The sequence below is a fragment of the Helicoverpa armigera genome, chromosome 4 (assembly GCF_030705265.1).
Source record: "Helicoverpa armigera isolate CAAS_96S chromosome 4, ASM3070526v1, whole genome shotgun sequence".
Taxonomy (NCBI): Eukaryota; Metazoa; Arthropoda; class Insecta; order Lepidoptera; family Noctuidae; genus Helicoverpa; species Helicoverpa armigera.
The window spans coordinates 782,981-807,487 of NC_087123.1; the positions used below are offsets into that span (position 1 = coordinate 782,981).

The window sequence follows — 24,507 nt, forward strand, 5'->3', positions numbered from 1 at the left end:
ATATTATTTTATATTGATTTACAATGTAGATATAGGTACTAGTAGGTATACGACTACGACTTAGCTTTTGATAATTAAATATACATATACGCATAGTTTTGGTATTTTGTTCTTACAGAGTGAGCTACAGGTTTATTCAAAAACCATTAAAATATAAAGTAGGCTTTTTACATACAGGCGTACAAAATATATTTATTCAACATTCAAACAAAAACTGGTATATACTAATAAATCAGTATGATATTGGTGATACCTGTTTATTACATTTAGATACAGCCTATGTATACATTTATAATGAGCCGTTCGCTCCACTTGTTATCACAGTGTGCTTTGAGCCGCGAGCCGCCCCTGCCGTCACCATGTACGGAGCACTCCTCATTGTAGCGATCATCGTGATCATCGCACTCTCCGTCTCCGTCTACCAGAAGACCACCAACGCAATATGTCTGTCCAGGAGAAGACTAGAAGGCAAGACTGTCATAGTGACCGGAGGAACTGCAGGCATGGGTCTAGTGATAGCCACTGATCTAGCGCATAGAGGAGCCAGGACCATCATCGCCTGCCCATTCGAAGAAGAAGGAACAAACGCGAGGAAACAAATCATACAAGAAACTGGCAACCAGAATGTGGTGTTCAAACTCCTTGACTTAGCGTCCCTGCAGTCCGTCAGAGGATTCGCGTCAGACATCTTGAAAACAGAAGAGAGGCTAGACATTCTATTGAACAATGCTGGAGTTGGTATTCCTGGAGATTTCCTCACGAATGACGGAATGAACTTTATAATGCAAGTAAACTATTACGGAACATTCCTTCTGACGCTCCTACTGCTACCTCTCCTGAAGAAGACGGGCAAGCCTGGCGAAGCGAGCAGGATCATCACGACTGCATCTGTCCTGCATATGGTAGGGTTCGTAGACGTCAACAATATATATAAGGCGAACCACTACTGGTCTAAAATTCATATTTACGGAAACAGCAAGATAAGCCTCGTGTTGTTTGCAAATGAACTGACGAAGAAGTTGAAAGGTTCCAACGTTGTGATTAATAATGTCGACCCTGGTGCAGTGGGCACGAGGATTTTTGACTCGACGAATATTGTTTTCGCACCCATTCTAAGATTAATATGCCTGATGTTCTACAAGAACCCGTGGCAAGGTGCGCAGACGGCCCTGCACGCCGCTCTGGACACGAAGGCGGGAGAGGTCAGCGGACAGTACTTCAAGAATTGTGAAATAAACAGAGCTGTGAGTCGTGCGTATTGTGATAAGACTGCTAAAGCTCTCTGGGAAGAGTCTGTGAGATTAGTGAAGTTAACTGACGAGGAATTGGAACAGTGCTTTAAGTCACTATAAGTAAAAATGTGCGGTGAAATGTTTTTTTGCAATAGGCCTAGTCCTGAGTACATCAATAGAGCAAAAACTCGATGTATAGGTAACACTTCTAAATCCTTTAATTATGTACTTTTAATTACATAACTATTGATTAATGTTTTTACATGGCAAGTTGATGTAATTCACTATAATATAATGATATATTTGATGAAGAAATACATAAATACGCTATATAATAAACAGTAAAAATTTTATTGTATCTTTGTACCTGAAAGCCTCCGAAACTAATAAAGCCCTTTGAAAAATTATTTCACTGTGAAAAATTAAATGTCTGTGTAATCAGACCATTTCTTTCAAAATATAAAATTGGTTGATCATTTATTGGGTGATATTTTTGCGCATATACAAACATACTACGTCTAGTAGGAAAAACACTCAGTAAAAAAAATATCCGGAAAACAAAATATCGTTTAAATTTTCCATTGGATCCAAGAGTGGTCAGTGATTACATCATACATAATTTTGAAAGATTTTATTGATGCCTATAATGTTACTGGTTATAACTACGCTATCTTCTTTTGAAGCTCGTTTTTATTAGGGTTCCGTAAATAAAGGCTGAAACGGGACTCTACTAACGTGCGCGAATAAGACTCGCCCTTGACCGGTTTTTTAGATTAATACTAAACTTATCAAGTGACACACAATACTTTAACTTGTTCTCAAACTTGTTCGTTGAAATAACGAGTTTTTAATAAAAATTTTTTTCATCATTCCACGAAAGGTAGGTATATGGGTGGACAGATTACCTTTTAGCTTGGCAATAATCATAAAAAAGCTATTTTTTCAAACTTGAGATTGAAAAAAAAATTGGGAAATAAAAAGTGACAGCCATCCTCATATCAGAATGGCTGTCACCTTTGATTACTAAATATCTTTAAATCCACAAACATATCAATTGGTAACTAATGATAGCTGGTAGCAATTAGGTAGCAACTCTATATGTATTTCGAGGGGATCGGTGAGAAGTGACAGCGATTCTGACGTTAGCCATTGTTTCAATCTTGCGCGAGTTACAATTTCTATAGTCAATTATCAATTGATAAATCATTTTTCCTGGCATCTATTGATAAAATAGTCAAACAATTTACATTATAGGTAACGTTAAGAGCGCGCACACACTACAAACTTTTAGTCGGCCGATGGTTCATTTGGGCTCTTTAATCAGTAAGATACTGAATGGAAACCGACTAAAAAATTTGATTGATTACACAATTTACTAAAAAAAATATTAGATTATCAACTGTCAAAGTATCCACTATCAAATCGGCCGACTAAAAGTTTGTAGTGTGCGCACGCACTAATTCTATCCATTTTACAATCGGGACTAGTGATTAAAATAATTACTTACTTCATGTTTACGTTGAAACGGTATTATTTGAGGGTCGCAAAGGTTATCGGCAGAAAAAAATAATTTAGACTGAAATAAACTTTATTCCTAAGAAGATACGCAACATTGTTGCGTAAACAAATCTTCTAGATACAATGATAAAGCTGTCTGATTCCATAATATTTGTATATTCTAGAGGCTCCAGGCAGTTTTTTCGATATATTCAGGAGCACTAGAATTTCACTAACAATGTATGTCCTAAACATTTTGATCATCATCTGCCTAGTCTTTTCCCAACTATGCAAGGGTCGCCTTCTAGTTTAACCGTCTAACCAGAGGCAACTGAGTACCAGTGTTTTACAAGGAGCGACTGCCTACCTGACCTCCACATCCCAGTTACCCGGGCAAACCACTGCCCCTCGGTATAACTGGATAACAAACTTGCTAGCCTTCTGATTACCTGTAACAACTACTAAAGATGTTCAAATGACGGCTGGAACCTACAGTTTATCGTGCCCTCCGAAAAATGATCATTAGTTTCCAAGATACACCAAATGCGGCAAACAAAATGTATAAATATTTAGATCATTAGTATGATGTTAATTATTTATTTATTCATAGTCGAGACTAATAATAAAAACAGTGATAATATCTGAATTGAGAAAGGGAAAACAGAGATCCCCAAAAAACATTTTCATGTAAAATTTTGACAATAAGTTATCAGATATGCAGTAGAGCCTAGTTTCAAACCTTCACATGCCAGTGTTAAATCTATAAGCCCAAAAATATTTGACTATAAAATGTCGTCCACGCCAAAAGAATTTACGAACTCAAACCTTAGTGTGTGGTTTGACCATTTTATTATACTACAAAAGCTATTGTATTACAAAAAAAAATAAACATTGATGAATTGCCAATTAAGTTAAAATCCACACTAACATAACGGCCATCGTGTAGAGTTATATATTATTTTATTGATTAATGAGATAATGTACATATACTAGTGTACGACTTCCACTTACCTTTTTATACGTCGCGTAATAGAATTTTCCTTTTTTTCGATAAAGATTATTTTTCGTATCATGTGAGCTATAGATTTAACCTCTTCTTATAAACAGAGAGGGCAGTAGGTTCAATAACTCAATAAGCCTATTAAAAATATATAAATAGAGTAGATTTTTTTCATACAGGCGTAAAAAAACAATTAATTTTGATAATAATTATATATTCATCATTCAAAAAACAAAAACTTGTATTGGTTATACCTGTTTACGTTTACTACATTAAGATATAGCCTATGTATACATTTATAATGAGCCGTCCGCTCCACTTGTTATCACAGTGTGCTTAGAGCCGCGAGCCGCCCCTGCCGTCACCATGTACGGAGCACTCCTCATTGTAGCGATCATCGTGATTATCGCACTCTCCGTCTCCGTCTACCAGAAGACCACCAACGCAATATGTCTGTCCAGGAGAAGACTAGAAGGCAAAACTGTCATAGTGACCGGAGGAACCGCAGGCATGGGTCTAGTGATAGCCACTGATCTAGCGCATAGAGGAGCCAGGACCATCATCGCCTGCCCAATCGAAGAAGAAGGAACAAACGCGAGAAAACAAATCATACAAGAAACTGGCAACCAGAATGTGGTGTTCAAACTCCTTGACTTAGCGTCTCTGCAGTCCGTCAGAGGATTCGCGTCAGACATCTTGAAAACAGAAGACAGGCTAGACATTCTATTGAACAATGCTGGAGTCGGTATTCCTGGAGATTTCCTCACGAAGGACGGAATGAACTTTATAATGCAAGTAAACTATTATGGAACATTCCTCCTGACACTCCTACTGCTCCCTCTCTTGAAGAAGACAGGCAAGCCTGGCGAGGCGAGCAGGATCATCACGACTGCATCATTCCTGCATATGGTAGGGTTCGTAGACGTCAACAATATATACAAAGCGAACCACTACTGGTCTAAAATTCATATTTATGGAAACAGCAAGATAAGCCTCGTGTTGTTTGCAAATGAACTGACGAAGAGATTGAAAGGTTCCAACGTTGTGATTAATAATGTCGACCCCGGGGCAGTGGGTACAAGGATTTTTGACTCGACTAATATTGTTTTCGCGCCCATCCTTAGATTACTTTGCCTGATGTTCTACAAGAACCCGTGGCAAGGTGCGCAGACGGCCCTGCACGCCGCTCTGGACACGAAGGCGGGAGAGGTCAGCGGACAGTACTTCAAGAATTGTGAAATAAACAGAGCTGTGAGTCGTGCGTATTGTGATAAGACTGCTAAAGCTCTCTGGGAGGAGTCTGTGAGATTAGTGAAGTTAACTGACGAGGAAGTGGAACAGTGCTTTAAGTCATTATAAGTTAAAATGGGAAGTGAAATGCTCTTTGCAATAGGCCTAATCCTTAACACATCAAAAGAGCCTATACTCAATGTATAGGTACCACTACTATGTTCTGTTGATGTCCTTGCTCCAATACAGCAAGTTATTATTTCGATTCGATCATTAAGAATTTACCAAGTATTTTATATAAATGTCTTGAATTATTTCACATTGTTAGTCTGAAGAATTAACGTGAATAATAATTTGAATACCTACGGTTGACTTACATTTCTTTGGGTCGCCACTTAAAATTGCAAATTATGTTAAATAATGACAAAAGAATCGTTTTAGTTTTAATTACTTGTAAGTACATGCCTATTGTTAAATCTTTTTTACATTTTGAACTGATGTATTTCACTATATAAATAGCATTAGTTTTATATCTTGCCTGTCTATAAATAAATGGATTATTTTTAAATCTTTTATTAAGTTGCCTTGGCAGGTGCGTTCCAAATTCATAGCAAATTATAAAGCAGACAGCATTGAAACTGATTTAATTACGTATAGATACTATAACATGCTTATTTCTTGGTATCGTGTCTGAATACAATAAAGGAAACGCGAGCCTACCTCACGTACTGAAGGTACGAAGAAATACTTATATTGGTAGCATTTGGGATATCAATAAATGACCCCCTCTCGCTGTGGGTGCAGCGTCAGGTAGCGTCAGACTCTTACTGACTAAAACCCACTATGTTCCTTCTGAAACCCTTTGTGTACCAGGGCCGTGGTAACTCTTTTGCACAATCCCGCAGCCCCAACAGGCAGGTTTGAGCTACACTATAATAACATTAGGCGTATTTAAGATTTAAACACAAATTGATGGCATCATCTTGACTGGTTCAGAAACGTTGGTCTTCATTAAAAATGTATATATGTGTAGTTTATAATTGACGCATATAAAATATTATAACCTTTTAAAATTTTCCAATGATAATTTATTATCTGTTAGGCAAGGTCAGAAATATAACTGAAATATAAAATAAAATGAATATTTTTATAACACTGAACTTTAGTCCCCAAATAATATTATTTCCTTACTTGACATTTTGATTAGAACTTTTATTAGGATCAATTTCCAGTCTGACCGGATTGAGCTTTTTATATACACTAATTGCCTATCGGACCTCTATAAATAACTGAACTATTAGGTAATACCTACTAAAAAAACACGTTTTATTTTATACGTTTGCACTCACATAGGGCCAGGCCACAACAGTGCGTTGCGGCGTCGCATCGCAAAAATCAACGACGCATATCATATTAATCGCATAGCTGTGCAATGTTGTTTTTGCGATGCGACGCCGCAACGCACTGTTGTGGCCTGGCCCTTAATGGATATTTTTGAATGTGTTTATTATTAAAATTCTTAACCCAGAAGTCAAAGTCAAAAGTATTTACTTCAAATAGGAAAAAAAACTCTATTAACACTCTTTTCAAAAATATAAATATTTTTGAACTATTTAAAGATTCAAGTAGGTAATTAAAACAAAAAGTTAAACTATTAAACAAATGGGGCCAGTACCAAGGCCAATTTACGTACGTAGTTAAATAACTTAATAAGTATATTGAAAAACATGTTACCATAGGTCGTTGAAAAAAATATGGTGAGCAGGAATTCAAGTTAGAAACAGAATACATTTTAGCAAATGTTTATTTTCACATGTTACATAAGAATACTAACTTAACTTAATATCTAAAATTACCTCCTTTATAAAGATCTGACAAACCGACTTGTTGACCCTTCAAAAGAACCAAGGGCTGGTTTTTATTTTGGTCAAAAGTTAAGCATTGCCATCCAACGTGGCAATGCTGCCAGCCTCTTGGGTACACTCCCGGTAAGCAGCGACGAAGACTATTTCCATGCCTTCTTTTAATAATATAGAATAAATTATGTTTTTTTTTAATGTCATCAGTATATTTAGGATCACACTTAAAATAGATATGATATTTATATAGACCTAGTACCTAGTCAGATAGATCGGAAGACAGTATAGGTGGGCCTGAAACCGCGCGGACCCACTGAAAGCAGTTTGCAGTCTAACAAATATTTTATTTTCAGTAGTATTACCTACTACTGTTTTTAAAGTTATTCAACTTCAATAAAGATATTACATCTCAATTCAAGGTGACATTGGTTAAAACGTATCTTGTACCTATTTATGCGGAACTTGCTTACGGATTTGACAGACAAACTTTTAACGGGTATAATAAATAATAGTTTTTTGTGTAAAGAAAACTTGTTAATCAAATCATATAGCTACGCCGTAAGTTTTTTTTAATAAGCTAGAACGCTACAGAATATTAGGTACTAATTTAATAAACATGTTTGCTATTTTTAAAAACCTAATCTAAAATATGATAAAGAGGATTTTTTTTTTTGTACACTCAAGGCTACGAAACTGCTCAACCGATTTGAAAAAATATTTCATTGTTGGAAAGCCACATTCTTCCCGAGTGACGTTTTTAATTTTAAAAGACCGGTACTTTCGGTAGTTCCCCCTACCGGCCGAAACGGCTAGTAAGCTATATTTTATCCGAGTAGGAACAGAAGTTGCCACGGAACGCGGGAGAAACCTCGAATAAATAACTTAGTATTATATATACCTACGAATATAATGATACTAAGTTATTCGGTTATGTTTTGACGCACTTTCATTTCACTGTCATTAACCCCTAATTAATAAATGTGACCTCATCACGATTCATAAGCGTGACGGTTATCAAAGTACCTAATCAGCTTATTAAGTTATTAGTGAAATTATGCCCTAGGTATACAAACCTAATGGTTAGTAATTCCATACATTGTCGGCCATTATTTAGTACACGAGTTAGTGCTAGTAACTATTACCTTCTAATGACAGCCTGGTTCTACAGCTAATCTAACCCAGGACGAAGACGCTAGACGTATGTAGTCAAATATAAGTTACTATTTCATTTTCTTTAATTACTAGCCACCTGCATCTCAAGGGGACGACTTCCCGCAACCGGACATTTCTTTTTAAACATATTTTGAACACGAAGTTTAAATAAATAAAATTGAAGTAACCCTATGTACCTACTCTCTTGTATGTTTATGATATACTACACCAATAAAATACCCCCTATGTATTTCCCGATGTACGGGCCCAATAATACACCCTTATTTAGGTATACAACCTTTATTTACTCCCTTATGAACTCTCTCCTTCCTCCCTTCCTCTCGGCGAAACGGCACAAGCTTGTGTTGTTCGACTCCAACTAGCATTGATAACTAGCAATGCATTATACAACTTAATAAACAACTATAAAACTTAAATTCCCTTTATAATAAGTAACTAAAGCATCGTAATTTCATCTTACATTATCTCACTGTAGGAACATTTGAAAGACAAGAATAATATTATTAAATCATTTGGTTGTTAATTGAAACATAAAACATTATGTAATTCTACTTACTCTAACCCAATTCTTTTAACAACTTTTATTGACTTATAGTTCTATGTTGACTGTTGATAACACGTAATATGTCGATAAACATCATTACATCATTAATACTCTCTTACACAAATAAACCTATGAGTCAACTGCTATATTAATAAACGTAATGTTTAAGCTCATGTGTTTTGTATTTATGACGTACATAAACATGAACAAGATATTACGACAATAAGTTATAATGACGTAAAGCACTGTTCCAATTCCTCATCAGTTAACTTCACTAATCTCACAGACTCTTCCCAGAGAGCTTTAGCAGTCTTATCACAATACGCACGACTCACAGCTCTGTTTATTTCACAATTCTTGAAGTACTGTCCGCTGACCTCTCCCGCCTTCGTGTCCAGAGCGGCGTGCAGGGCCGTCTGCGCACCTTGCCACGGGTTCTTGTAGAACATCAGGCATATTAATGTAAGAATTGATCCAACAACTATGTTTGCAGAGTCAAATATCCTCGTACCCACTGCTCCAGGATCGACATTATTGATCACAACGTTGGAACCTTTCAACCTCTTCGTCAGTTCATTTGCAAACAACACGAGGCATATCTTGCTGTTTCCATAAATACGTAATTTGGACCAGTATTGATTCGCCTTGTATATATTGTTGATGTCTACGACCCCTAACTTATGCAGGACAGATGCAGTCGTGATGATTCTGCTCGCCTCGCCAGGCTTGCCTGTCTTCTTTAGGAGAGGCAGCAGTAGGAGTGTCAGGAGGAATGTTCCGTAATAGTTCACTTGCATAATAAAGTTTATTAGGTCCTTCGTGAGGAAATCTCCAGGAATACCAACTCCAGCATTGTTCAATAGGATGTCTAGCCTGTCTTCTGTCTTCAAGATGTCTGACGCGAATCCTCTGACGGACTGCAGAGAAGCTAAGTCAAGGAGTTTGAACACCACATTCTGGTTGCCAGTCTCTTGTATGATTTGTTTCCTCGCGTTTGTTCCTTCTTCTTCGAATGGGCAGGCGATGATGGTCCTGGCTCCTCTATGCGCTAGATCAGTGGCTATCACTAGACCCATGCCCGCTGTTCCTCCGGTCACTATGACAGTCTTGCCTTCTAGTCGTCTTCTGGACAGACATATTGCGTTGGTGGTCTTTTGGTAGACGGAGACGGAGAGTGCGATGATCACGATGATCGCTACAATGAGGAGTGCTCCGTACATGGTGAAGGCAGGGGCGCCTCGCGGTTCGAACACGCAGCATGCAGTGATAGGAAGTGTAGGCGATCCACTCATTATAAGTAAAGCCAATGGTATGAAGTAATTGTTTTTAATTATCAAAATATAAAAAAATAAGAGCGTGTCGGGCCACGCTCAGTGTAAGGTTCCGTAGATCCCGATTTCATCAATTCAGATTAAATGTTGACAGTGCGAAGCAATCCAAAGAACAGCGACATCTCTCAGGGAATTGATTGCTCATTCGATAAAACTAGGTACGCTATGTATGTTGGGTTAAGGTGGTAAAATTGAATTGCGTGAACCCATTTTAATCATTCTTTTTTATTTGAAAGATGACACGTTCAGGATTATAAAATATGTACTACTTACATTTTAAAAAATCTTGCAAATGTGGTTTTTAAAGTTAAACTATGAGGGTCCCCAGTTGACTACGGTACCCTTTAGTGTACACGTGTAAAGATTATAACTACAATTTATTTTTAACTTGTAAACGTATTTTTAAATCTTGACATATCATTTATGATACTATTTATAATATTCATTATTTAAATACAAGTTTAAATATTCAATTTTCACAAAAAAATCTAGCTTTAGGAACTTTTGTTGATTACATAGATACCATAGAATTACTTACTAAAATGCAAGGGCATGAGAATTTATAAGACTACAAAACATTGTGTAAACCATTAAAATTTAGTAATACAAAAATAATTCATGTTAGGTCTTAGAAATTCCGATAACAATCGCCTCCGTTGAATACAATGGATCGATGGGTAATTTTATAATTAAGATTATCCGCACACTGCAGAAAGATCGTCATACAAGAAGCGACTGCCTATCTGACCTCCTCAACCCAGTTACCCGGGCAACCCGATACCCCTTGGTTAGACTGGTGTCAGACTTACTGGCTTCTGACTACCCGTAATGACTGCCAAGGATGTTCAATGCCATCCGGGACCTACAGTTTACTGCAGAAAGATGAGATAGACAATGAAAGTTCCACACCCCGCTGTGAGTGCAACGGGATGATGATAACCCGTTTCAATAAAAAGGTAGTACCTAATTTCTGCAGTAGGCAAAAATTATAAAGAAACAGATGTGTTATTCGATCAATATATTATTTTATCAATAAAACAAAAAAACTACATTTCAAAATATTCAGACCTCTTATTCGTAAGTTCCAAACCATCTTCAGCATTTCTCTTATAGATAACTAACTTCAGCTATTGGATTTTCGTTCTAGATTCAATCTGTACAATATACTTATCAACGTCTCTCATCATGAGATTGTATTTAACTCTCAAAGGTTTCTTGAGGTCAGTAGATTTGATGCCTTTTGCAGGCAATATCTTGTATCTTCTTACAACGGTTGCTACTACAGTTTTCATTGACATCGTCGCGTAGAGGTAACCTGAAAATGAAAATATCAATATCAAATAATATTTTTGTTTGGTTACACGCGCTAATGAAGTTGCTATCAGTTGATTCAGTGATTATGTATCCTACTTTCTATGCAAATAAATTAATCTATCTATCAACATATCCCATTTATCGAGGAAGGCTACTTTTATCCGGGTGCGCGAAGTAGTTCCTACGAGATGCAGGTCAAACGTTTATATACTGCCAATGTCGGCTTTTCTTGTATTTGAAATTATTCTTCCCAAATAAGTCGTACCGTTTCGTTCAAAATTCAAGTGTTTTTAGATACACTGACTTCCATATGATTTGTAAATGGAGGGTGAATCTCTAACAAGTTCTAAGCAAAAGAACCTATAGTTCATGCATTGATCAATTTTCTTCTTCTAATTATACACATTTTGTTCTCAAGAATGACAGCAAAATAGTAGCACAATAGACTAAACAATTAACAACATAATTAGCGTAATGACTAAGCAACGTATTTATAAGTTCGCGTGTTTTTGCTTTGATTGGCACAAGAGACAATCCGGATCTAAGTAGGAGAGCATATCTTTTGTCTGTAAATACATGCAGTACCTAACTAAGGAATTTTAAAAAAACTCGAGTAAAACTATATATTAAAAAAAAACAATGAAGTGGCTTTTAGACCAAGATAATTATGTAATCAGGCGTTACTTTGAGGAAATTCATGTCATTTTTTTTTTGGAAAAATATGGAGCGTTGATACCCGCACTCGAGAGGTCGATACGTCAACATCTTCTGAAGTTGGTCCGTGGAGGGGGCGAAATACGTGCCACTTTATTATATTTGTCTATTTGTCCCTTTTAGAAAACCTAAGTTTGACTTCATATTATTTGTGATCTTAGAATTATTATTTAAAGAACTTCAGAGTTCTAATAAGCTATAAATAATCTCACCTAAACAGTTCCTAGGTCCATGGCTGAAGGGCATGAAGGCAGCTGGACATTCAAGAGGCTGCAGGAACCTCTCTGGTCGAAATTCCTCGACATCATCACCCCAGTACTGCGGGTTGTGATGGATTCCCCAAATATTGATGACCACGCCACACCCGTCGACTAGGGTCACTCCTGAAGCTGGAAGGTTAAGGAACAACTTTAGAATTACATAGCTACACTATTATAAATAAGGTCATTTGATAGTATTAGAATCGTTGAATTTTGTCTTCTACGTATATATAAGAAAACAATAAAGTAAATATTTTTGGGAATAATTGAAAGAACAGACACAAACTCTGAATCGAGGATACGCTTCGAAAATGGACCTTAACATAATGTCCGAAAACGGATTTGATACTATTCATCAGTTCGAGTAACAGAAATAAACTACTTACGTAAAGTAACATCGCTCTCTATCTTCCTCAATATGATAGGCACTGGGGGATATAACCGCATGGTCTCCTTGATGACAGCCTCCAGGTACTTCAGGCGAGGCAAGTCAGCTGCCTCAACTGGCCTGTCGGAATCTCCGAACACCTCCTGCAATCTGATCGGAACAAAAACTTTAAAGAGGTAGTATGTATGTACAAATACAAAGTCAGTTCAGTGAAGAATTATATAGAAGAAAAATAACTTTGATGGAAAAAATAAAAATAAACTGGAGATATTGTGAAATATAAAATACTGCTAAGTTTAAATGATAAGTTACTCTTTTTCATCTTATTAATTACTTGTAAAGGTATGTCTACAACCTTAACTGACCAGTGACTATTTCTTTTCCTATAGAAATTCAGTTTCGAATAGAAAAACAATTTTTTTTGTTAAGTTCGTTGCAAAATATTCAAAGCAAAAACTAAGTTCATCAACTTACTCCTGGTAAACCTTCTCCTGTACCTCAGGATACCTGGACAGCATCACACACGTGAAGGCAGCCCCCACAGCCGAAGTATCAGTACCAGCTACCAGCACCACAAATGACTCCTCTCGTAGCTCCAAGTCTGAGTAGCCTTGCTCACTTTCTTTCTTCGAAGACTCAATAATCAGGTCTATTAGAGTTCTTAGTGCTTCGCCTTTTGCTGTAATGGAGTTCGTTAAGGTTTTAGAGATGAATTGAAGTTGGTGTTTAATTAGAATTCTGTTTTTTCTTTTGTCTTACGTACCTGTATCTGTTTTAGGTTCTTCAACTTGCTTTGATTTTCTTGTTGATTGTATTATCTGAAAAGAAATTTCTGTATTTTAACCTTTCTAAATCATTCGAATAGATGCATTATTTTTACCTAATCTACGACACCAAATGGTAAATATATATAAAGGACAAAGAAATATATAATATAATCTTTTAACGCAAAAACTGTTTAATATTAACCTGACTCAGTTGTATGCCGGAGCGCACACAGAGACACAATCAATTTTCTATTGTCTCATAATTACCGGGCAGTTTATATGATCGGTTTTACCACCTGTTCTTATCACCAAGCACATAGTTTCTAGCCAATCCTTCTCCATTGAAGGTACTTTTTAAAACCGCACTATCTGCTTTTTCATAGGACCCTTAAACTGTTCCTAACTCATCAACAAACCCGCAGAAGATATTCTTGCACTTGAAAACCGTGGTCTAGTACTATCTACATGGCTTCTAGCCATTCCTTATCCACAGGAGTTAACTTAGGAACCGTAATAGTGTCTGCCTTTTCCAAAGACCCTTCAAACTATTCCTACCTCGTTAACGAACCCGCAAAAAATATTCTTTCACTTGATAACTGTGGTGTAGTACTATCTATCTGAGTTCTAGCCAATCCATTTCCATAGGAGTTACTTTCTGGAACCGTACTAATATCTGCCTTTTCCAAAGACCCTTCAAACTATGCCTACCTCATCAACAAACCCGCAGAAGATATTCTTGCACTTGATGACCGTGGTGTAGTACGGGAGCTTCTTGAACACGAAGTCTGTGTGCAGCCAGGGGTGAGTCATCCTGTGGGCTCCGACCTGCAGTAGCGTCTCTATAGCGCTCACTATCTGGTTGTTCGGGTTCATTTGTGCGTCTACCTTCACTCCCATTGTTGATTCTGGAATTGGATAATATTTTGTCTTTAAATTTGATACAAATATTCGTTGGATTAAAAGATCCTGTGCTGAAGTTTTAGCTCAAACGTTTTTTTTCAGGGTTTGCTATTTGAACATATCGTATTATGCATTGAGGTCATTTAACTATTCCAAAAACAGTTCATCACGGTTTCATTTTGATATTAAATTATATTTATGAACTCGCACAGAAAGTGCTAAAAGTTATTATAGCACATATTTATTAATTTTAATAAGTCACAGGATTCTTCAATGGAATGTAATTAAGTTCATCTTTGCAACTTTTAATATAACTTTGGCAAAACAATATACTACCTAAGTGTAATAATACGAGTAGTGTTTAGGTACTGTAAACTTACGACAAACAGAATCCATAGCATAATTATTCAAGAACGGCCACATTGAGAAGTTGCCCTTATCCACCACAGCCTGCATCTGCTTCGTCATCACAATGCTGTTCTCTGAGAATATCTCCACGAATCTGTTCAAGTTCCTCGTGCTGAACGTCGGAGCCAGGATCTTGCGACGGGGACGCCATATTGGAACTGTAAAAGTAGAATTCGAACATGAGCGACTGTCAATATTGTTACAGTATCGAAAAGATGATGCGAGCTGCGCCTCTCAGAAAGCCAGCTTGAAAAAATGATAGAATATTCAGTAGCAGCTCTTCGATGGTTTTGTAAGGTTGAATCTAACTGATCTATATCTAAACGCTACTGGATTATAATAAACGAAACGAATGTATGAGGCCATATTTTGAATTTAACCCAATGAGGGTTTTCTAAAATGGCAATCCACGAGGTGGCAGCACCGAGTCGTCAGGTCTAATAACTGTCAAAGTGCTTATCTTTACTATGAATAGTGAACGATTTTAGTGTTTTTTTATTTTATAATTAAAGCACTGCATAATTGTTTTACTATTGCGGTTGAGTAAATAAAAAAAACTAAATCATATTGTGTTAACAAATTTTTCAACAAGCTTTTCCTTAGTACCAGTGACTTTTGCACCCTCTCTCTTAGCTCAATTTTTAGTTCGGAAACCTTATTCTGACCGTAGTCCATAATAAAATCAATAACACTTCCAATATAACAGAATTTCAATAAATAATAAGTTCGGCACCTACAATTCCATACTATTTGACAGCTGTTTGGACCAGACGCATACGTGGCGCCACCCGGTGGCAGAAAAAATTTCAAAAACCCTCATTCCGCTGCATCTAGTTAGACTGGAAGCGGATCCCGACATTCAAATTCATTAGTAAGTTTTACGATCTTAACAACAATAACATACATGAACATACTTAAAAATAAAGTAAGTATTTACCTACCAGACGCAAATAAACTTCCATTGCCCAGTACAATGTGAGTGACTTTAAGTAAGTCGTCTTTCCCTAATGAGGTCTTCAGGACGCACTCAGCTGCCAGTGGGTCTGTGATCACTGAAAAGTAAGCAATATTTACATTTAACATATCTTTGTTTTACTCTTTGGACTTATCGCTTATATTGTTCGCTTTAGTTGATGATTCATTGTGACTTCAGGAATACTTTTCTTTAACTTGAAGGTACATCCCTACTAATATTATAAATGCGAAAATAACTCTGTCTGTCTGTCTGTTACGCTTTCGTCTAAACAACTGAACTGATTTTAATAAATTTGGTACAGAGATAGAGTTAACCTTAAGAAAAAACATAGGATAGTTTTTTCCCGGACTTTTGAATCATTCTCTTGGAAACAGAAATCTACGCGGGCGAAGCCGCGGGCGGAAGCTAGTAAGTGATATTCGTGAGTAAGTTTATACTAACTGATATAAAGTTTGAATGCATGCCAGGCGCCAACAACTCCTCCCCTTTTTGTAGACTCCCTTGCAAACATCTGCAAAGCTTTCATTTGTTCTGTAAAAGTAATATTCCAATTATTAGCAGTTTACACAGCCTTTCAATATAACAAATACGCAGGTAATAAATTTCATACATCCTCATCATATCAGGCTATTGACTTCCACTGCTGAACAATGGCATTCCCACAAAGTGTTCCAACTATGTGATACTGGTCTTGAGCCATAATTTCATATAAAAAGTAATATACTAAAACTGTAGTAAATAATTGGACTGGCTATCAGACATAATGCGTAATTAACAAAGCAATTAAATTATACCCTGACCATACCAACCAAAATATCGTTAAGTACCACAAAAAAATGGTAATTCATGTTTTTCAGTACCTATAAACTTGACGAACCATGACTCTATCCGATCCTTATGGTTACTTTACTATACGTTCATATAAACAAAATTATGCTAAATATTGGTATTGGGTTGCCCTGATAAACAAGCGCTCCTCGAAAAACACTGGTACTCAACATCCGGTTCGACTGGAAGCCGACTTCAACCAACATAGCTGGGAAAACACTAGGCAGATGATGATGATAATGATGCAACGTAACTTGAATATTATTATAACACAAGATATTGATCTTTAGGCTTCCTACATTAATTAAAGAATTTTCCGCATTGTGTTTTAACAGGTTACTGACCTTATTGAAATGCGATATCTATATATTTTAAGCAGTAAGATACTTGTTTTGTTAAAAATAAAGTTCCTATTTTTTCCTTTGTGTGCGGCATTGTGACGTACACTAATGTTTCTTCTGGTCCACTCACTCAAGCAATCAAAAACGAGTTCGAAATTGCAAATGTTTGTGCACAGTTATTTTTTTTTCAGTTTTTATGGAATGTCGCATGTACGTTGTTCGTTAAACTAACGATACAATATTTGATAAGAATCGAAAACGAGTCTTCACCTTTCTAGAATTTCTCAAACCACATTGGGTTCAGCTACCAGCCTAATCGGATGCATTTGAGTACCAGTGTTTTACATGGAGCGATTGTCTATCAACCTTCTTAACTTAACCCAATTTTTGCGCAAGCACTTGCTAACACTATTTATCAGACTTTCTGGCTTCAGACCACCCGTAACGACTGTCAAAGATGTAGAAATATCTAGGACTACGGGGACCCACAAAAGTTTAACCTGATTTAATTAATGTACATAGAGTAATTGGCAAACAGTATGATCCTGTAATTCGATCTCTTCTTCATCCATAGAAATCTATTTCAGTTTGAAAGAATGAAGTGCCTACGCAAAGACTATCTGCAATAAAATGCTTAAATACCACTTTGCCGTATAATAATTGCTACTAAGAAAATTCATGTTCAATGAACTATTAACTGGATAAAAAAAGCTTCCTAGATAAAAGAGCCCATGAAAATCGGAAAAGTAAAACAAACAAGCAAACTCTCCAGCTTTACAATGTTACTAGCCTCCACCCGCGGTTTCAACCGCTTTACGAGGGGACTACTTCCCTTACATAGATAGGTACAAATTATTATTATTATTATTTTTAGCCTATAATGTCCCACTGCTGGGCAAAGGCCTCCCCATCTTGCTTCCACACTTCTCGATCTTTCGACCGAGTTCACCAGTCTCGACAATAGGCGTCCAGGTCGTCACGCCATCTCTTCCGGGGCCTACCCCGCCTGCGGTGTCCATCCTGAGGTGTCCACTCAGGTACAAATTATTCGTCACAAAATAATTATTCTGGTATAATTATTTATTTATTTAACACGACATTAAAAAATACATAAGCAACAACAAAACATAGCAACAATTACAACAATACAATTTCCTGCATATATCAACTTCCGCGTTTATAATATTTTTCATTTTTTTATAAGTAGATATAGATTACAAGAGTTAGTTAGACTATCAAAATACTTACGTTCAGAATCACCAACTAGCAAATAAGAGTGACCTATGATAGGTAACCACCTGAGCCCACATGGTATCAACCGGTATAAAGCTAACAACTTTCTGCGACTCCATAACAAACACAAAAACAAAAACAAAGCAATTACTACTAAAATAACAAATAACATTATCTTGGTTTTAACTAAAGGAGCAAAAATCCCTTCGATTTTTGTAAACGTAACAAGGCTATGTATGTATGTTTAATTCTGATTATAATGAGGGCAAAAGTACGTTTATGAGTTAATATTGTGTTGAACTGATTTTATTTTACTGGTGGGGATGGGAGAGTAAATACAAGGTAGTAGCTGTCTTTTGTTATCCTTCAATTTTACTTGAAAGGCAAAAGTCCATGGAAGGATAAATAGGTAGGTAATATAATTTAAATCCCTTTAATGAGCTCTATAAATAAATCCGAAATTGAAGTTTCAGATGACCACCTCACATTTTTTAATTAAAAAACAAATGAATCCTATTGCCCTTCATATACAAACTTACATGCAAACAACCGATCTTCTAGACTCCTTCTAGTGATGACCGCTTTACTTGCTCTTCGAGATACGGAAAGAATTTCGTTATGCTAATAAAACATTCACCTATCAGTGGATTGATTCTCTCTCTTTCCTGCCTTGTATCCCACATGGTAGTCCACTGTCCTGTTAGTAGTAGTATTGTTGAACGTAGCTGTTGGGCAAGCGGTCTCGAGTTTGATTCCCGTATTGCGAAGTTAGGGATTGATACACCCGTTCATCGTAAACTAAGTTAATGTCAGTCTCACCCAATCTTTCACCGATGGTGTCGGTTTGTTCTCCCAATATAGGGAGAATGAAGGAAAAGGGAGTGCACCTATTTCTGAACAAATGTTTGTGCACTATGATATGTTCTGGACGGGCCTGGCTGGATGTCATCGTCGGTTAGAGTGTAATAGCTACTAAACTGTGATGTCTAAAAACGGATACCCGATCACTAGATTCCAAAGATTGAAACACATGGTTTGTTTTGATGATTATCTCAAATTTCAAATATCTATTTTAATAATAAGCGTGTAATCTGATGAACGTAGTAAACAAAATTAAAACTAAGCTTTTAATTTCTCGCCGATTATAACGTTACATAATTATTTTGTTTTTTTTTTTCGTTAAGTGCGCGTTAATCTTAATAGAATTTAAAATCATTAGGTTTTTTAAATATACGTGACTTTATTTTCATGTGGTATTCAAAATTCTGCTCAATCGGCTCAATCTATTCAATTTTTTGTATAATAATAGATTTGAAGCCAGCTTTTACTCTGTTTCTCAGGTAATAATATGTTACTTTCGCTTGGATTTCATTTCAGATTGTTTTTTTCATCAATTTAAATGAATGTCCTTATGAACCAGTTATTAAAAATTTACTCAGTTTTCAGTGCTTAAAAATTTTGACAGGTAAGGTAAACGGGACATTTTGACTAAAATCGAAGAAAAATGTCATGTATGCATTCTTAATCATATTATCATATCATTCGAAAACAACTATCGATTCTAGTTTTTCTGTGGAATTTAATTATTCGTGAATAAAGTTCGTCAATATAAAGTTTAGCATATTTAATCTACATGCGAGTAGTGGACGGACAGTCAGATAAACAACATTATGTTAGTGGAGATTTTAGTGTGTTTTTCCATTATTTTGTTATTGTACCAAAGATGGGTGAAAAGAGATATTTACAAGTTGGGTGCACAGTTGAACTCTGGTGTAAGGACTTTTCCATTTATTGGACACAGTTATTTGTTTTTTGGTGATAATCATGGTGAGTTTAGTGACTAGAACGTTTTTTTCTCTATTTCTCTTGCTGTCTAGCATTTATGGAGAAGCGAGATAGGTGCAAAAGGTGTAATATTACCTATGGTACTTCACGAACTTTCTTTTTCTAAAGTTTTTTTTTCTCATTAAGTGAGATAAAAATAATATTTAAATATTTTAATATAGAAGATCTCTACGTAACTTGAATAACTGTTTATTTTTATTTCAATCTTATTTCCAGCACGAATGAATGGTTTCCAAACTCTTGGCCGTGATGCAATAAGCAAAGAGAATGGTCTGACATCTATGTGGCATGGCAATCATTTATTTACAAGTAAGTACCTGTAGTCTATTTACTGAAATAATTTCTAAAATACCGCAGGTCTTGAAATTTTTGATTGAGATGAAGAAACACGGATTCACACCAATATTCTACCGGTATACGGCATTGTAACGTACACATAAAATATTGTACCTAATACGTATACTGGTTATAGCAGCTCTATCAATAAGTAACTGTCTAATTATGTGCGACCATTTCTGAAATGTGCAACTTTTCCGCGAACCATTTTCGTTGAATCTCGTCATTAGTTACGTAATTGACACTTCTCTGCTCTGCACGTGATCACGGGCAGGGCTATGCTACCATATTAGAGACCACAACGATTTCACAAAATCCTATAATATCCTTCCAATTTCATTGAAATACAGAATCTAGAGATCATAATGGTTATTATTTTATTCACGAATGCAGTTTATTTACAGTGATAGCTGATGCTGAGGCTGCAGAATTCGTTTTGAAGACATGCCTCGAAAAGGATGACATTATGAAGTTATCCACACTCTTTGTAGGCAACGGCTCTATATTTGCTCCAGGTAAAGTTAAGCAGGATGACTTTTCATCATCATAATCAACATTATCAGTCTTTTTATCGTCCCACTGCTGGGCACAGGCCTCCTCTCACAAGGAGAAGGATGGAGCGTTAATCATCACGTTTGCTGATGCGGGTTCATGATTCGACATTCGCAAGATTCCTTTTCATAAACTCGCGTGTTGGTTATAAATAGTTTCATACTATATTATTTATAGTGGGCTTATATAGTCGGATCTTCAATATGTAGCCTAGTTTGAGGGTCACTGCCAAAAATATTCTAATTATTTTTGACAAATATTTTTTTCTAAATCAGTCAAATAAAATACACAATTCGCAGTTAGAGAGACATATGAGATATCTTAAATTTAATTCATAATTTTATTTCACAGTGTCAATCTGGCGTCCTCGTCGTAAAATCCTGGTCCCTTGCTTCGGCACTCGAAACCTGAAGACCTTCATGTCAATATTCGTGAAGCAGAGCGCCATACTGGTGAACAGGATCGGCAAGATGGCGGGCACCGGACCTCTGTCTGCGTGGAAATATTATACGGCTTATACTATGGATGCTATTGCTGGTAAGGGCTTATAATTAGTAGTAATTGTTCACATTGATCTAGTTAATTTACCTACTAATTAAATATAGGTAAATGTGAGAAACTAGACTTGGAAATGTAAGATCATTAATCTTCTTTTTGAATTTATTTCGTTCACGTTATGAATAAAAGGAGGTTTTAATACCAGAGCTCATGTGGCCTATTAGGTCCTTGACAAAGATTAATTTATAGGGGTAGTCAGAAGCCAGTAAATCTGACAACAGTCTAACCCTAACCAACTAACCAAGGGGTATTGGATTGCTCGGGTAACTGGGTTAAGGAGGTCAGATAGGCAGTCGCTACTTGTAAACCACTGTTACACAGCATCCGGTTAGACTGGAGGCCGATCCCAACATAGTTGGGAAAATATTCAGTAGTATCCTCAATGGAGTAAAAATTCATTAGAATTACTTATAACATTTCAGAATCAACACTCGGCTACCAAATGGGAGCCCAGAATGACACCCGTCATCCATTCTTAAAAGCAGTTGAAGATGGACTCGCCAGGAACGCAGAGAGGGTGTGTCAACCTTGGCTGCATAGCGACCTGGTTTATACCAACCTGCCTATCTACCCTAAGCTAGTGGCTTACAAAGACTTTATGTGGGATTTTGTGTTAAAGGTAAGATGCCAAAGTGTTATTGAATGTTATTTTCTTCTCTTCTGTAAGCTTAATTTTGTCGGAACTTTTATTTTCATGTATAAATATATTTTACTGTAAATCTGTACACACCTGCCTACGTTCAAATTTGTTTTCGATCATTTTCTAGACGTCATTGACGTTATTTTATTGAATTCATTTAAATTAATTACTTATTAGCTTGAAAACTCGTTTTTTAACTTACCTAATATCTAGAATAGATAGTTGATTTGACTGATACATAAAGTAGTAATGATGATTAAAATGATATCTACGGTAGGTAATTATGAGTGCTTTGAAGTCATATAAAGTATTTGTTATCATTTTAGCTAATAAAAGCCAAACGAGAGGAAATTAAGGAAAATGATGAAATACAAAAAAACAATGAAGGTAAGCCTGACTTAATAACGCAACTATTTCATAGAAGTATTATTATTTTCATGAACCTATAAAAAAATGAAAAATGACAAATTAGTAGAAACTAAGCTTCAATCAAATAATTATAATCATATAAAATTTGTAGTTACTATGAAAAAAAAACCGTTTCCTTGTCGATGTTTCAATAATATAATTGGTGAGACCAAAACAGATCAATTAGGCTCATCATATTTTTATATGATTTACACAAGAAATTATTAATAACTCAAAATCGAACGATTAAAAACACTTTTTTAACTTCTTAGTTTTCAAAACTCAATTATTGAATAAAAAATTTCAATCAACATACAATCTTTCAGGATATGCAGAACGCACTTCATCCACATTCATGGAATCCCTAATAAGAATATCTGGAGGTGACGGCGGTTACACGGATGTGGAAATAATTGAAGAGCTGATGGTCATCATGGTGGCTGGTAATGATACCTCGGCGGTGGGGTCCTCATTCGTGTCTCTGATGCTGTCGAGACACCCTGATGTACAGGAGAAGGTTTATGAAGAGTAAGTTCACTTAATTGTTTAATGTGTAATCTGAATGAAATCAGCTAAGTAAATAGTAAATTTGTATCATGGAAGCACCTAGTATTTTAAATATCTGCAAAAGGTTCCTTGAAAAATCTTCAAGTTCCCTAAAACAGCGCGTAGGTACTTGAAAAGCCTCTCAAAGTCATTACATACCACAATTATTTCTACATCATCGCTCCGCAAACAATATTGTAATGGAACCTTTACAACGACATTTTATAAAAAAATTTAAACAGATTACTAGAAGTATTCGGTGACTCAGACAGAGCAGCGACGTTTGAAGACCTGCCACGTCTCAAGTACTTAGATGCAGTGATTCGAGAAACACTAAGGTTATACCCTCCTGTACCAGTTATCACCAGGAAAATTGTAGAGGAGGTTACATTACGTAAGTCCAAGATTTATACATTGTCGTGATTAAGAAAGTGTGTGCACGCGTGCATGAATGTGTAAAAAAGTTTTGAATGTGTAAAATAGAAAAATAGTTTTTCGCAGCGACCAACGCAATGGTCCCTACCGGCACAAAGATAGCTGCGTATCATACCTAAATTGCAATAACTTTTCCAAAATACGAAATCCCATTGAAAAACCAATATCTCCTACAAGAACTCATTTTTCCCATTACAGCATCAGGTATAAAAATCGTCCCTGGTTCTGGCATCATAGTGAACATCTGGTCCATCCACCGCAACCCTCGGTACTGGGGCTGTGACGCGGAGCAGTTCCGTCCTGAGCGCTTCCTCGACGCGCCGCCCACACACCCTGCCGCCTTCATGCCCTTCAGCCATGGACCTAGGAACTGCGTTGGTGAGTGATTTTCTGTCTTGATTTATCTGTGGAAGCTGATTTGGTCCTCTGACTACTATTTCGTTGCCATCATAAAATTGTGAGAAACCCTGTGATAGTTTGTAGGTACTTTGCACTTTATAGAAAACACCAATTCCGAACTTTTACGAAAAATTATCATCTGCGTAGCCAACTATGTTAAGGTTGCCTTCTAATTTTATCAGATGCAGATCATTACCAGTATTTCAAATAGTGACTATCTATCTGACCTCCTCAATCCGGTTAACCACTCAACCCGATACCTACCCCTTTAGCAAGATGTCAAAGTAAAACTCATAAAATCCACTACTTACACGAAGGACGTTTTTATTTATGTTTTTATTTATATTTTTATCTTAAGTTATAAAATCATGATTATTTCAAAATATCACTTCCTTTCTTTCAGGTTACCAGTATGCGATGACATCAATGAAGACCGTAGTATCATCATTACTGCGGCGTTACAAACTCCTGCCAGCCACAGTACCCGACGAGAAGGGAACACATCGCCCCATACGTCTGAAGTTCGATCTCATGATGAAAGACGATGACGACTTCCAAATACAAATAGAACCAAGAACTTAATATATTGAATTAATTTTATGTTTAATTAAGTTAGCTTAATATGCAAGGTTTTGATGCAAATGAGAGGCAAAAATCGGGTTATTAATCGGATTTTTGTGGATTATGAAACTTCTTAGGTATTCATTTACAGCGTATTTTAGAAGGTGAATAAACTCAAAAAATAAAGGTGAATATACAAAATCCTTTTATGATTGCTGCCTAATCAAATTCC

General features: G+C 36.3%; 5 protein-coding genes across 5 annotated transcripts; 3 read left to right on the top strand and 2 right to left on the bottom strand.

The window, feature by feature from the left end:
• The first annotated feature begins 298 nt into the window (after positions 1-298).
• LOC126055922 (dehydrogenase/reductase SDR family member 13-like) lies at positions 299-1,585 on the top strand. The gene has a single exon (XM_049846849.2). It carries the CDS (start codon positions 360-362, stop codon positions 1,350-1,352), a length of 993 nt encoding a protein of 330 aa, XP_049702806.2. The 5' UTR covers positions 299-359; the 3' UTR covers positions 1,353-1,585.
• A 2,402-nt stretch (positions 1,586-3,987) lies between these two features.
• LOC126055925 (dehydrogenase/reductase SDR family member 13) lies at positions 3,988-5,527 on the top strand. Its single transcript, XM_049846863.2, has one exon. It carries the CDS (start codon positions 4,096-4,098, stop codon positions 5,086-5,088), a length of 993 nt encoding a protein of 330 aa, XP_049702820.2. The 5' UTR covers positions 3,988-4,095; the 3' UTR covers positions 5,089-5,527.
• Positions 5,528-8,313: 2,786 nt separating this feature from the next.
• LOC110370441 (dehydrogenase/reductase SDR family member 13) lies at positions 8,314-9,804 on the bottom strand. Its single transcript, XM_021326237.3, has one exon. The coding sequence runs from the start codon at positions 9,753-9,755 to the stop codon at positions 8,763-8,765; it is 993 nt and encodes a 330-aa protein (XP_021181912.3). The 5' UTR covers positions 9,756-9,804; the 3' UTR covers positions 8,314-8,762.
• Positions 9,805-10,993: 1,189 nt separating this feature from the next.
• Positions 10,994-18,205, bottom strand: LOC110370439 (cytochrome P450 4C1). The gene is made up of 10 exons (XM_064034461.1): positions 18,011-18,205; positions 16,035-16,124; positions 15,559-15,669; positions 14,590-14,775; positions 14,018-14,214; positions 13,306-13,360; positions 13,017-13,221; positions 12,541-12,692; positions 12,107-12,283; positions 10,994-11,181 (listed from the first exon to the last, which is right to left on the bottom strand). The coding sequence occupies exons 1-10, from the start codon at positions 18,165-18,167 to the stop codon at positions 10,994-10,996; spliced, it is 1,518 nt and encodes a 505-aa protein (XP_063890531.1). The 5' UTR covers positions 18,168-18,205.
• A 1,394-nt stretch (positions 18,206-19,599) lies between these two features.
• Positions 19,600-24,450, top strand: LOC110370518 (cytochrome P450 4d8). Its single transcript, XM_049846841.2, has 10 exons — positions 19,600-19,822; positions 20,057-20,149; positions 20,581-20,691; positions 21,080-21,265; positions 21,709-21,905; positions 22,253-22,313; positions 22,661-22,862; positions 23,123-23,274; positions 23,514-23,693; positions 24,118-24,450. The coding sequence occupies exons 1-10, from the start codon at positions 19,666-19,668 to the stop codon at positions 24,294-24,296; spliced, it is 1,518 nt and encodes a 505-aa protein (XP_049702798.2). The 5' UTR covers positions 19,600-19,665; the 3' UTR covers positions 24,297-24,450.
• Positions 24,451-24,507: the final 57 nt, after the last annotated feature.

Excerpts from the sequence above, each read along its gene's own strand:
- LOC110370439 (XM_064034461.1), bottom strand. The coding sequence starts at position 18,167 with ATGTTATTTGTTATTTTAGTAGTAATTGCTTTGTTTTTGTTTTTGTGT. Across the intron at positions 14,776-15,558 it reads TGGAAGTTTATTTGCGTCTG|TTCCAATATGGCGTCCCCGT; the intron begins GTAGGTAAATAC and ends CTACTTTTACAG. Across the intron at positions 14,215-14,589 it reads TGCTATGGATTCTGTTTGTC|AATCAACAATGGGAGTGAAG; the intron begins GTAAGTTTACAG and ends ATCCAATTCCAG.
- LOC110370518 (XM_049846841.2), top strand. The coding sequence starts at position 19,666 with ATGTTAGTGGAGATTTTAGTGTGTTTTTCCATTATTTTGTTATTGTAC. Across the intron at positions 22,863-23,122 it reads CAGGAGAAGGTTTATGAAGA|ATTACTAGAAGTATTCGGTG; the intron begins GTAAGTTCACTT and ends AAATTTAAACAG. Across the intron at positions 23,275-23,513 it reads TGTAGAGGAGGTTACATTAC|CATCAGGTATAAAAATCGTC; the intron begins GTAAGTCCAAGA and ends TTCCCATTACAG.
- LOC110370441 (XM_021326237.3), bottom strand. The coding sequence starts at position 9,755 with ATGTACGGAGCACTCCTCATTGTAGCGATCATCGTGATCATCGCACTC.
- LOC126055925 (XM_049846863.2), top strand. The coding sequence starts at position 4,096 with ATGTACGGAGCACTCCTCATTGTAGCGATCATCGTGATTATCGCACTC.
- LOC126055922 (XM_049846849.2), top strand. The coding sequence starts at position 360 with ATGTACGGAGCACTCCTCATTGTAGCGATCATCGTGATCATCGCACTC.